We start from the raw sequence: 13,550 nt of genomic DNA on the forward strand, positions 1-13,550 counted from the left end.
CAACATGGGGAGTTTTTCTCTTTTTTCATAGGTTCGTTTTTTCAGCACGTTTTATCTACTACGCATTCAAACCACAAACCGTTTTCACCGTTGGATTTCTTGCGTCAATATTTTTAAAGCTAGATCCCATGTTAGTAGGTTTCAATGAAGTTTTTAGGGTTAATTGGATAAATGCCACTCAAATTCTGACGATTCCAAGAAATGTCACTGCAATTTCCAAACTATGAAAAACGCCACAACAGACTTTAAAAAATTCCGCTGGAAATGGCACTTTTGAAAATTGTAGTGGCGTTTCTCGGAATCTCCAGAATTCGAGTGACATTTATCAAATTAACCCCCTTTTTAATGAAAAAAGGGGAAAGGGGGGATCATAAAAAACAAAAAAAAGCAGGGAAACTAAAAAACAAAAATAATAAAAAACTAAGGAAATAGAAATGGACCAACAATTGAAAAAAAAAAACAAAGCCAAAAAACCAGAACTCGGAAGCACATACACGCTTTTACACTTTTTGTGGAAGCACAACTGAAAGGGAAACACAGTTGTGCTTCTCGTGGAAGCACATTTCATACTTTCCTTTCCGGGGAAGCACTGTTCTGCTTTTAGTGGAAACATAGACTGGTCTTCTCAGTGAAGCATGTCAGTATTTTTCCCTTTTCGAGAAACAAATGTATGCTTCTCGTAGCTAGACAATCTAGATGTAAAGGATTTTCAAATCCTTCATGTAAACCGTGATTGATGTTAATATATTACGCCTTTGGCGCCACATGTTGTCCAAGGAAAAGTTATGCTTCTCGCAAGAAGAACAGGTTTATGCTTCTCTTGAAAGCATAGATTATGCTCTTCATGAAAACACATGTTGTGTTTTTCTTTTTTCGAAAAATAGAACTAGGAAAAAACATGAAAACTCAAAAAGCCAAAAACCCTAAGAAAAGAAAATAAAACACGAAAACGTGCAGAAAAAAAGTGAAACCCCCAGGGTGCGTCAAGCGGATGACACGTGGCAACGGCTAGGCGCACCATTTGGCACAGTCCCATGGCTAAGTGATCTACGCGAGTGCCCTCTAAAAAGTACCCCTTAATTAATTGCTCCCTATTTAGCATGTAGTGCGTTGCAAAGCAAGCAAACACGCATGCTATTGGGGAGGCCCAATTACCCGGTTGGCAGTTTTCTTTTTTGGTCTGGCATGAAGCAGTTTACTAGATAGGATTTTCACTTTCGTGAAAAAACTAGACTGCTTTTGAGGTGTTTTTTTCCCTAAAAAACACTGAATCTGCCTGCCTGACAGATTTTTTTAAGTGTCCGCGTTTATTTAGGGCCTAAAACAACACGTGGCATGGCTCTATCTTATTGATACGTTACAAAAAACTTCACTCGAATCGTCTGATTCCTCTTTATCGAAGAAGCCCGTGCTCGAAATAATCAAGCACGGGCTTTTCTGGTCAAAATGTATCTTGTCTTTATCACTTTATCATGAGTTGTTTTCCTTGGTTAAGAATACTTGTTGTTTTGCTGATATTTGCAGGTTCATAATTTTCTTTTTACCTCATAAGGGAAACAAAATCGTTAGGTGTTATACTATATCTATTTGTTTATTAGAATTCCTTCTGATGACTTATGTGTTCTGTTATTATAGTAATTCTTAAAATGTTCACGAATCCCAAACATGTGCACGGAATTAATTCTTTTGGTGAATTCAAAAAATGTTTGCAAATTCAAATTTTTGTTGTCAAATTTGAAAAGCTTCATCTTTTCATTTTTTTTCAAAATATTCATGAGTTTAAAAAATGTTCTCAAATTTAAAAACATTTGTGAATGTCAAATTTGTTCCCTAATGTCAAAAATGTTCTGAAATTTAATATAAAAAACAAAAATAAATAAAGAATATAAAAAGGAAAGCAAAAGAAAGGAAACACGTAGAAAAAGAAAACCCGACTGGTTGGAAAAAGGCAAGTGAAAAATCCGAATATTGGTCGGCCCATATGCAAGCGATCGGGAGGAGGGGGTGCATGTTTGCTCACTATGCTCTGACCCACACGATAAAGAGGATCCCACGAAAGAATGGTTGGCATAAAGGGCACGATGCTCGTTTACCATCACTAGCTAATTGTCTGTGCTTGCAACGGGATATACATATTCTTGTCCATCCATTCAACGTTTGATGATAGTTTTCATAATTTTTAACGTGATCCTTTCGTCCAATGCTCGATTATAATTTTCATAATTAACATGATTCGCAAATCAACCTGTGGTTGGTTGGTTATTTGGACAGTGATATCCCTAGCAACCAGGGTTCAAATCGTGTTGCTCGCATTATTTCTAAATATATTTCAGAATCTCCGGTGATGCACGTTCAGTGTGCTATGCCATCTCAGTCTTCCGGAAGCGCTCATAAGGATAGGGTCTGTGTGTGTGTTCATGGGGATGAGTGTATATGCGTATATATGAGTGTCTGCATCTATATTGTGTTCTAAAAGAATTAACATGATTCTTCCGTCCAAAAAATATACTCATCACAATTAACGTGATCCTCTCGTGCAACTCTTAATAATACTTTTGGCTATTTAACATATGTAATTAACCGCCTTATTAATTAATTGCATGCAGCTAGTATGTGCAAAGCAGAATTGGGCAACATAACTGTGATTTTTAGGCACTATTGACTGCATGCAAAAAGACCGAGACTGCAGATTGCGACTCCTTTTTAATAGTACTCGTAGTGTGTGAAGTCTGATTTAAACCTTAGGTTATAGAGCTTGTCGGAAACGAACCCCCACCTCCAAATGGTGCGCCATAGCACATCTATGAGCGCGCGAGGCGGCCGCAGCGCTGCAGCCATCGAAGTTGCACCAGGCACCTTCTTCCTTCCTCGCCACCCCTGGTGCAGCTACTCGGCGCCTTGTATTCTTCCTACGATGCCTTCATGCCGCAGCAGATCAGACTGAAGCAAACCCGTGGACAATGCCTTTCTTGTGTGTGTTTCCTATAGAAGAGCTATCTCTGTTCACTTGAGACAAAGCTCGTTAGCAGGTTGGTGCGCACGTTCCGCACTTCAACACATGTGCTGCCTAACCCACCGATCCCGGCCATTCCTGATTGATTAAAAACGACCGGGATTAGAGAGTACAGGGTACGGACTTCAGGGATTCGGAGGTAAGGGTTCGTTTTCGACAAGCTCTACAACCTCAAGGTTTAAATCAGACTTCACTTTACTTGTAGTAGGGATTTCCTTTTCTAGTTCTTCAGCACCGAGAGAGACCATGGGCATTAATAATCTCAAGTTGTGTTGCTTCACAAAAAGCATTGAGAGTCGGGCCTTGCGAATATTTGGGATGCGTTTAGTTACATGCACTAGGTCCATCCAGGCTTAACCCCTACTTATGCAGTGTAGTTTTGGTCTGTTTGGTAGTTTGGGTTGTATCAAAATTTCGGGCCACACGAATCTTAAAACACCTCCGGTCTAGACCCATTGGGAACGCTCGAATCAGCCGTTTTCAGTGAGCCAGACCCGAGGGATGAGAGGGGGCGCACATGGGAAGGACCGGTTGCACGCGCGGGGACACACGGTAGAAACTGCATTGGCTCCCGAAGCAGCGTTCTAACTCCACTCACCCCTTCCATCGCTCACTCCCCTCTCCTCCCACCGCTTCACTATCCCCTCCTCCCACCGCTCACTGTCCTCTGTCTCCCACCGGCGGCAACGACAAGATCTGCACGGCAAGCACCGTCGCTGAGCATTGATGGTGGGCACCGGCGGCGAGCACTCCCTTCCACGTCAATGGCGGTATGTCCTCTGTCCCATCTGTAGCATCGATTTTAATGTGTCGCACTCGATACCGTTGATTGCACCTATTCGATTGATGGTTAGGCTTTGATTTTGGACCATTGAATCGATTGTGACTTGGGACCAATTGAATCGATTCAAGGGTTTGAACACACATGGGGTAGGGATTTCGATGGCTTAAACACACCCTCAATTCAAGGGTTTTCACACACATGTCGTTAAAATTTCGAGGGTTTATTCAAACCCTTGAATAGATTTGAGGGTTTTTCACACACATGTTGTAGTAATTTCGAGTGTCTGAACAAACCCTCGAATGGATTCGAGGGTTTCACACACACACACACACACGGTAGCCTAGAGCTTGTAGTCGACCACCTCGAGGGGCATTGTAGAGTAGCCAGGTTGAGAAACCCTTGCTAGGTGCTCCTCCTACTCATCGGAGTTGTTTGAAATGCTTGATCATACATGTCGTGTGCTTTTTATTCGAGCACCAGTTCATATGTGTGTGCAATGCAGATAGAGAAGCTCGTCATGGGAGGGAACGACAAGGCTCGCAAGGAGGTCGCCTATGACGGGAAGGGCAAGGAGGTCGCTTATGACGGGAAGGGCAAGGAGGTTGCCTCGGGCAAGAAGGGCAAACTGCTGAGGCTCACGGTCGACAGCCCCCCAAAGAGGGTTAAGAAGTACGGCTATTACGAGGAGAACACCAGCCCAACGTAGTTCTGCAAGACCGTCTTTGGACCTAAATTGGAGATTCTGCAGCTGCCCCTGGCTTCAGCAAGTACCTCGTCCCTGTCCCAGAGCTATTCAGGTTGACGACGAACAAGTCACCACCAGGATGATTGGCGGTAGGCTAGCCCTTGATAAGGGTTGGGCCGACTTCTATTTAGCCCACGAGATCAAGATCATGTGTCTTCTCATCTTGAAGCTTGGGAGTCCCGCGAACTTGCGGGTCTGAGTCTTCAGCGACGCGGGCATTGAGGTGGTGGCAAAGTGCGGGCCACACCCCAAAGCATTCAATATGCATTTTGAAGGTGCCATTGATGGTGATGCTGGTGCTGAAGGTGGTGTTGTGGGTGTTGCTGCTGAGGGTGGTGCTGGTGGTGCTCAGGATGGAATCACTGCTATCTCTGCTATGTTAATCCAGTTTAAAGATTATGTGGTACTATTATGATGTTAGCCTGTTTGAATTGCTATGTTTATGGTTATGCACTTATGCTTATCCTATGGTTTAGCTTATGTTTATGGTTTATGCTATGATTATGGTTATGCTATGTATGCTGCTCCGGTGTGCCCGTGTACTTGTAACCTCACCACTCCTAGAAGAGGTTACCACATCATTTGAGTTGTATGTAACCAAACAACAGCTCTTTGCATCTCGATAGAACATGCAGACAACCAAACACAGGTTCCGGTGTTTCTGCTCAGGCAGATTGGAGGGCATGCATGCAAACAAACAACGTGCAAAACTTATTTTTTGACGTGTATTCACTCAGCCAGGCTGAGTTGGGCTGCAGATGCAAAGTGCCCAAAATAGGTACAGGTAACCAAACACACCTTGTTTGACCTGGCTTGTGGATATATATACGCATGTTCCTTAAGAACGGATTGTTCCGTGTCATCCTTGAGTGCAAGCAAACACCTCTCACTTGAGTGCAGGCCGTGCTGATAGCTTGTCGGATTCAGGTTTCAAAATAACAAAAATGGCCATTATTTCTCAAGTTTATCTCCAGGTATATCTTTGAAGCAACCTATACTTCTTCTGAAGAAGGAAAAAATACGTACAGACGAGATGATACGTCTTCCCACTCTTGCAACCAAAAACACATTTGGTTCATTTAATTAGCTGGAAATCCGCAAGCAACCGGCGAATTGAAAGCGAGCGTGCATGCATTATTGCTACAATTTGGCAGGTATCACACACAACCCTAATCAAATGGCAAGTACAATTAGTCGTACAATCTCGTGCCATCATCATGGATATATTCAGATTTTTATAAGCAAGAGAAATGTGCATGCCAAAGAAGGATCACAATTCACAAGACTAGAAGAGAAGAGAGAAGAACACGTACACATGCTGACCGCTAGGCGATGGAGATGATTCACAAGGGATCCATGGACTTTGTGCTGGTCCCTTGCGGGCTTGCGATCATGCTCGGCTACCACCTCCTCCTCCTCTACCGCATCCTTCGCCATCCGCACACCACCGTCATCGGCTACGAGAACCACAACAAGCTCGCCTGGGTGCAGCGCATGGTGCAGGTGGAGGATACGTGCTCACTCCTCTTGTTGTTGATCGATCCTGTTTCCTTCTTTTCTTTTCTGCGATCGGTGCCGGTTCTTCTGGCTGATCGCCGCGGTTCATGCCTGCCCGCAGACGACGGCGCCGGAGGAGGCGGCCCTGGCGCTGAGCGTGATCTCCGACAGCATCTCGGCGTCCACCACGCTGGCGTCGCTCTGCATCGCGCTGGGCTCGCTGATCGGCGCGTGGGTGAGCAGCAGCGCCGCGCCCTCGGAGCCGCTCACGGCCGGCGGCGACGGCGGTGCCGGCCAGCCGACGACGACGGGGATGGCGTCGGCCAAGTTCACGTCGCTGCTCGTCTGCTTCCTGGCCTCCTTCGCCTGCTTCATCCAGTCCGCGGGGCACTACGTGCACGCCAGCTTCCTCATGACCGCGCTGGGGTCGGACGCGCCGGCGAGCCACGTGCAGCGCGCCGTGATCCGGGGCGGCAACTTCTGGGCGCTGGGGCTCCGGGCGCTCTACTTCGCCACGGCGCTGCTCATGTGGGTGTTCGGCCCGGTGGCCATGCTCGCCTGCTCCGTGCTCACGGTGGTCGTGCTCCACCTGCTCGACACCAGCTCCATGCCGCTGCACCACCACCAGTTCCTGGACAGAACGAGCGGCACTGGGGGAACCAGAGCGGCCAGCGCTCCGAACCCGGGGCTCCATAGCGCGGTCGCCGTGTTCTCGCCGGTGCCGTATCTCAGGTGACGGAGGAGAAAGTTTCTGGTGTATGATGTTCGAAGATTTTTTTTAAAAGGTTAAACCACCGGTCCTCTGCATCAATTGATGCATGCAATCATCTTATTAATTATTTCACAAAGGTTAAACAAGAATATACATCAATTCACCCGAAGCCATCACTCACATCTATAAACTCAAGAATGCTCTTACTTCCCATATTTTAAATCGGTATCGTCGTCGTTCCATGCACATAATATATCGGGACCAACAGCCGGTGCAGCCTACCTAAAGCGCACATCACATGCTCACGTTTTAGAAGCCGCCATCATCATCGGACCACTGACCCGTCTTCAGGAGAGATATTCGCATCGTCCTTGCCAGTCTGGACATCCGTCGACGCCACCATGGCGCCCAACAGCGCCACCGCCCTGCGCTCATCCGCCCAGACGTGAAAACTCTGTAAGATCTGTCGTGCGTAGCACCTGCCAATCAGGTATGACTCAGCGTAGACTTGACAGCTCCACCGAAGCTCCGTGCAAGACAAAGCCGCTCCACCTCCTGCCCCTGTCTTTCAGCGCTGCTCCACAAATGATGCTCACAAGAGAGAAACGACACTGTAATACCGCCATCGTTCGATCTGGAAGACCAGATCCTAGGGTTTCCGCCGAAGCAGCACGAGTGGGTCGACAACACTTACACGATGATGCCTTCATCAAGGTAACGATGCAAAACGCCGTCATCGCCCGCCAACGACTCGGTTTTCACCGGCAGCTATGTCTCCCCGACTCATAACCGAGACTAGATGACGAATCTCGAGATCCGACCACCCAGCCGCAGGCCGATCACCTCTGCGGAAGAGATGACCACCACCGTCGACTGCACCGGTCAAAGAAGATCTAACCGGAGATGCTGTCGACACGACCACCAGACCCTCCACACCGCCGCCGCCGATCCAAAGGCAGATGGCGCGCCGTCGCCACCGTCGCCCAAACAGGGCTGGCCGCCACGCCCGCAGCCGACGCCACCGCGCCACAGCCATCGCCGTTGCCTATCAGATCCGACGCACCTCCACATGATTCGAGGCCTCGCACAACCTCAGATCCGCGGGAGAAAGGCGATGTCCTCCGCCACCGCCGTCGCCCCCGGGCTTAGACCGGTGGCGTCCCTCGGCGCTGGCGGAGGGAGAGGAGGAGGGAGTATGCGCCCCCGGCAGCTGGGTAGGGAGCCGCTCGAGTCGCCCTAGCGGGGACGATGCGGGGGTTGTTCAACGATTTTCTTATCTTGGCTAAAATGAGTATGAAGTTATCTCGACAGATTACCGAAAAAGGGTTTTCCCCCGCTTTGTATTCCAAAGCAACCAACACCGAGTACAGAGATCGTTGTGGCGAGCAGCACAACACACCAAAAGAAAAGGAAGAAGAAACAAATGCCAACTACGGCAGCTTGGCAAAGCGCGGATGACCCGCCCCCGCGGCGCCCACCGGATAAAAACCACCACAGACTGAGGTTCCGAACCGCCGCATACCAAGCAGCACCTCCAAGAAGGAATGCGACGCCGACGACGCTGCTACCCGGACGAGTCCTAGGGTTTGCCCCGGCATGCGAGGGAGGTGGGGGGTGAATACCACCGACACCCTTCAGGAAGGAATGGTGGCACCCGCAGGTGTCACCGCGTCAGGGCCGAAGCCGGCAGGGATTTCTCCCGCATTCTCAGACCCAACCGCCCAACCGGATGAAACCGACCCGCCAAACCGCCGCCCACCCCCATGCGCCAACGCAGAAGCTCCGCCACCAACGCCGCCTCACTACGAACACCACCATGAGGCCAAGAGGACCGGAGAGAAGCGCACCATGATGGGAGCAGCAACACCGACGCCGAGCGGGAGGGAACCACCTCTACCGCCGTCGTGCGGGAGGCTCATGCCTCCGGCACCATCGCGGTAGCCGTCCAGACATGGCCGCGGGGCATGCCGGGCCACCCCTGGCCCAGCTAGGCTCGAAGCGGGCCCGTTAAGCCCCGTCGGCCACGATGCAGCAGGTCGGCGTTGGCGCCGCCAGCACCCAGCCACTCGTCGTGTCTCCCCCACCTCTCAGAAGCAACGTCGGAGACGATCCCCGCCGCCAGCCCGCCCAAGCCCAGATGGCACCCGAAGGGCCTAGATCTGGGCCGAGCGGACGACACCAGATCGCGGCGCCGCCAACGGCGGCGGCGCCGCCCAGCTGTCCGCCTGCATCGCGCCACGGAGCCCCGTCGCCACGCCAGACCGTCGCCGCCGAAGTGCACCCCCCGGAGCAGCTCCGCTCGCGCCGGAGAGCGACCGGGAGGGGAAGGGCAGGGAGGCCGCCACCACCAGCAGCCCCGGGGCCAGGCCGGCCGCGGGCGCCGGCGCCGGCGGCGGGAGGGAGGGAGGGAGGGGTGGCTGGAGGGAGGAGAAGGGACGCGCGGCCGGTCGCCCGCGGGGGGGGGGGGGGGGGGGGCGACGCGGTCGCTAGAGAGGAATCTCTCGACAGATTTCTGATTGTTAGGAAAAAAATCCAGGATCATTGTGATTGTTAAGAAAAAAATTTGATACGTTTGCTCGATGCTTCACAAGTCATTGCTTTTCAGTTGATGGAATTACCAGAGGCGACGTGGTTGCCATGTTTTTTAGCTAGAGTTGATGTCTTTTTTTTGCGGGAATGCTAGAGTTGATGTCAAGAAACAATTTAAACCTCAGTAGGATCATTGTGCAAAGCATTTCAAACAACAATCTAAACCTCAGTAGGATCCTGTTGTAAAGCATTTCAAAAAAAGAAATTAATGCTTTGATTTCCTTTGAAGCAATCTTGTTAGGTTGGTCATATGCTGTGCTCGTTGCATTTCACTGGTTCAGTTTTGACAAAGAACATTGTATCGACACCCCTCACCAACCGTATTCCACCGAATTCAACAAATGCTATCATCTACTCCCTCCGTGCCATAATATAAGAGCTTAAATTATGGGACGGAGGGAGTAGGTTATATTTGCATTAAACAACACAATAAATCATTGAAATAGCCATGGAAAATTTGCTATAACTAGAGTGCAAACTATTTATTTGAAGACACCAACCACTGTTTGCATACCATCAATTTCCAGGATCCAATACAATGACATAAACCTTTACAGTTCTGAAATTTGCTGATGTACTAGGAATTACCAAAAGGTAAAAAAAATCTTCTCAGCCCACCTAACAGACTGTAGCAAATTTGCATTGCAATATGCAACATGATTCTATAGTTGCCAACAAGAACAAACTCTAGCTGTTTTTTTAACCCTCTATCAAGGTAGTTTGCATACACACGAGCAAATAAAGATGCCAGTTTACAAAGTCAGATAATACCCCGTGAGAAAGTAAAATACATGGAAGGGGATTGTCTAATCTTCATCTAAATAAGAGCTTTTCAACTACATATAAATCCGGAAAGTAAAATAAATAAGTAGTTCCTTAAACAGCAGCATAGTGAATACTAGTAGGCATAAAATGGCACTACCTCTGTAACTTTTTATAAGACGTTTTTAGAGTCCATGACTGTGTCAAAAACGTCTTATATTAAGTTACAGAGGGAGTAGCATAGGAAAACATAGGGTGATAAGAAACATGGATCTTCAATGCAAATTCTGTACATCTGGGAAGGAAGATACACAATATAACAGTGTAAAACTGGCTACCAGTTACAGATGACATTTACCAAGTAGACATAACCTATCGTGATACAGAAGATACAGTATAATCTCTGAGGGCTACATAGTACACATCCATTCAGCAGGAAAGCCAAGAGAAGTAATGAACCATAGCTCCCATTACAACCTTTATCAGGTAAGGCTGCACAGTGAAATGTTGAGAGGATTCTTGTGTCAATTGAGGTGGGACAATACAGCAGCTAAGAAACCATAAAAGGCAACCACAAAATCACTGACATTCCAAAGTTAGCATTTCCCCCCTTATCAACCTGGGGTTAAATCTTGATGTCTAAACGAAATTCTTGGTGCTCCAGTATAATCTCGCAAACAACCAGGTTAGGAGGCAAAAAGGATGTCATATTTGCAGCTACCCATATAATCAGGTGAGCATATGGTCCCTCTTCACAAGCAAAACGAATTTAGGATGAACAGCACCCTGCCTTTTTCACAGCAGAGACATCATCCTTGCCACCAACATTGATGGTTTGCCCTCTCGGTGGAGCAGCAGGGTCATCGCCTATGTCGAGGGCCTTCTTGCTGACCACACGGTAGATCTGAGTCAGAACCTCAGTGAAGGCGTTCTCAACATTCATGGCCTCCAGCGCAGATGTTTCCATAAAGAAGGTGCTTTCCCTCTCAGCGAAGGCCTTGGCATCCTCCACTGATACAGCCCTAAGATGGCGGAGATCAGCTTTGTTGCCGACAAGCATGATGACAATGTTTGCATCTGTGTGATCCCGGAGCTCCTTCAACCACCTCTCCACGTTCTCAAAGGTCACATGGCGTGTCACATCGTACACGACAAGCGCACCGACGGCCCCTCGATAGTACGCACTTGTAATTGCCCGATACCTACAGAGAAAGAAAAGAGCACACGTTAAGTCCATGCTACAGCAGAACCAAAATATTGAGAACTGATGTAGGAATTGTGCTGGTGAAACTGGTGTTAGATTGAGAGCTGATTGAGTAAAAGCCATGTTTTAACAGGTTATACAGAACACTCAGCAAAATCCCTACAGCAGATTGCACATAGTATTTTGGAACGGAGGGAGTATTTGTCAAACACACGTGAGCCTCTGTGCAAAGCCTAGTGCAACTATTTGTCTGTAAACATCAACTGAATAATCTATGCATGAACAAAGGAATGCTCTTAGCAGCAACATACTTTTTGGACAACAATTGAATAATCGATCTATAGCTGGACAGCAGATAAGCAGCGTCTCATTTAGAGCCAGGTTTGCAAATACATGGTACTCACATCCCTCTTACAGATGTTGCAGCTAGCACTATCACAGTTTTTTTATATCCAATGCCAGATGGGTGATAGGATTTAAATAACATCGGCTCACATATCTATATATCATTATCAAATATGACAAAACAAACATCACTAATTCCAATAACGATTTCAAACAGAATTTGCTGACAGCAATCAAAATATTGGGAATTGATGTAGGAATTGTGCTGGTGAAACTGGCGACAGATTGAGAGCTGATTGACTAAGCCATGTTGAGAAAGGTTATACAGAACATTCTGGGTAAAATCCCTACAGCAGACTGAATGTGTGGCCCTCCTTGCCACATCAAGTGCAACTATTTGTCTGTAAACATCAACTGAATAACCAATGCATGAGCAAAAGAATATCCTTAGCAGCAAGATACGTTTTGGACAACAATTAGGGGAATTAAATAGTCGATCTATAGCTGGGCAGCAGATAAGCAGCGTTTCATTTAGAGCCAGGTTTGCAAATACATGGTGCTCGCATGCCTCTTACAGATGTTGCAGCAGTATTTTATATCCAATGCCAGGTGGACGTTGATAGGATTTTTGGCTCACACATCTATACATCATTATCAAATATGACAAAACAAGCATCACGCATTCCAATAACGATTTCACATAGAATTTGTTGACAGCGATGGTTAGAGAGAGTTAAATTTTAGTATGGGTCTGGGCAATATAAAATACTAGCTTGTTGTTCCAGAGAGAACAAGGTACCCCCTGATTAACATTTATTGGGACAAATGAAAATGCAGGATTGTACAGAACAACATGCATAAGGAAAGGAAGGTCACCGAGCCCTGTTTCTGCCCAATGTGGTGCGATGAGAACTAGGAAAATGGGCACATATAATTCTTAATGTGATGCACTATTTTCCATTAATCGTGACTATGGTTGAACAAGATGAACCTGGCAGCCTAGAATGGAAAGGATCATTTGGTCGTGTTTTTTCTATCTACCAAGCAAACTCAAGCAACAACAGATATATAAGTACCTCTCCTGGCCTGCCGTGTCCCAGATCTGGGCCTTGACGACCTTGTCGTCGACCCGGATGCTCCTGGTGGCGAACTCGACGCCGATGGTGGACTTGGACTCGAGGCTGAACTCGTTGCGGGTGAAGCGGGAGAGGAGGTTGGACTTGCCGACGCCGGAGTCGCCGATGAGCACGACCTTGAAGAGGTAGTCGTAGTCGTCCTCCGCCCTGTAGGCCATGGCCGGCCCGACCCGACCCGACGACGGCCCCCTTCCTTCCTGGCGGAGGCGGGCGGGGAGGCGCTTCCTGGGGCGGTCGCCGAGGAAGGGAAGGGAAGGGAGAGGAGGAGCGGAGCGGGGCGCGCGCGGTGGCGTATATGAGAGGGCCCGGGGGAAGAGAGGTGGGGAGAACGTTGTGGCCTTGTGGGGAGGGAGCGCACGGAAAATAGAAAGAGGACGGGTGCGCGCCGCGCTGTCCCGTGTGTCGTCTCTCTCTCGCAGGTTGTTGGTTGTTTGGCTCGCTGCCTCGCTGGACGACGGGCGCTTGTTTTGCTAACCAACCAACACATGCGCCTACGGGCGCCGCGAGCACATGATCTTCTTCCAGCACTCCACATGAAGGAAACCTCGGCTTTTGTCTTTGTCAGGCAATGCCACCCCCCATGCTTGGGCAGGGCAGCTGGGATCATGGCTGCCTGCCTTGTTTGCATGTGATTCACGCCCTTCCTCATGTGGAATGAGTGAGTGTGGATCACCAAATCCCTCCGCCTGCCTAGGCTATTTAAATCTGACCGACATCACCCCAAGCCCTACTCTTCTGATCACCTTCTCTGACTATCCCAGCT

General features: G+C 48.4%; 2 protein-coding genes across 4 annotated transcripts; one reads left to right on the top strand and one right to left on the bottom strand.

The window, feature by feature from the left end:
- Window positions 1-5,568: 5,568 nt before the first annotated feature.
- On the top strand, window positions 5,569-6,900 carry LOC125556024 (uncharacterized). Of its 3 annotated transcripts, none has more exons than XM_087522783.1 (3): window positions 5,569-5,696; window positions 5,808-6,045; window positions 6,161-6,900. In XM_087522783.1, the coding sequence occupies exons 2-3, from the start codon at window positions 5,875-5,877 to the stop codon at window positions 6,773-6,775; spliced, it is 786 nt and encodes a 261-aa protein (XP_087378909.1). In that variant the 5' UTR covers window positions 5,569-5,696; window positions 5,808-5,874; the 3' UTR covers window positions 6,776-6,900. The 3 variants fall into 3 exon arrangements, with proteins under 3 accessions (XP_087378909.1, XP_087378910.1, XP_048574782.1); XM_087522784.1 differs by having other exon boundaries at window positions 5,811-6,045; XM_048718825.2 differs by having other exon boundaries at window positions 5,571-5,696; window positions 5,774-6,045.
- A 3,461-nt stretch (window positions 6,901-10,361) lies between these two features.
- Window positions 10,362-13,146, bottom strand: LOC125509094 (ras-related protein RABA1f). Its single transcript, XM_087526122.1, has 2 exons — window positions 12,728-13,146; window positions 10,362-11,304 (listed from the first exon to the last, which is right to left on the bottom strand). Exons 1-2 carry the CDS (start codon window positions 12,943-12,945, stop codon window positions 10,872-10,874), a joined length of 651 nt encoding a protein of 216 aa, XP_087382248.1. The 5' UTR covers window positions 12,946-13,146; the 3' UTR covers window positions 10,362-10,871.
- Window positions 13,147-13,550: the final 404 nt, after the last annotated feature.

This window comes from Triticum urartu, chromosome 5A, assembly GCF_056163025.1.
Source record: "Triticum urartu cultivar PI428250 chromosome 5A, HENAU_Tu73, whole genome shotgun sequence".
Classification (NCBI taxonomy): Eukaryota; Viridiplantae; Streptophyta; class Magnoliopsida; order Poales; family Poaceae; genus Triticum; species Triticum urartu.

Bases quoted from the DNA above. Each gene is read 5' to 3' on its own strand.
- LOC125556024 (XM_087522783.1), top strand. From the start codon at position 5,875: ATGGAGATGATTCACAAGGGATCCATGGACTTTGTGCTGGTCCCTTGC. The intron at 6,046-6,160 runs GTGGAGGATACG...GCCTGCCCGCAG, and splicing joins GGGTGCAGCGCATGGTGCAG to ACGACGGCGCCGGAGGAGGC.
- LOC125509094 (XM_087526122.1), bottom strand. From the start codon at position 12,945: ATGGCCTACAGGGCGGAGGACGACTACGACTACCTCTTCAAGGTCGTG. The intron at 11,305-12,727 runs GTACTTATATAT...CTTTCTCTGTAG, and splicing joins GACACGGCAGGCCAGGAGAG to GTATCGGGCAATTACAAGTG.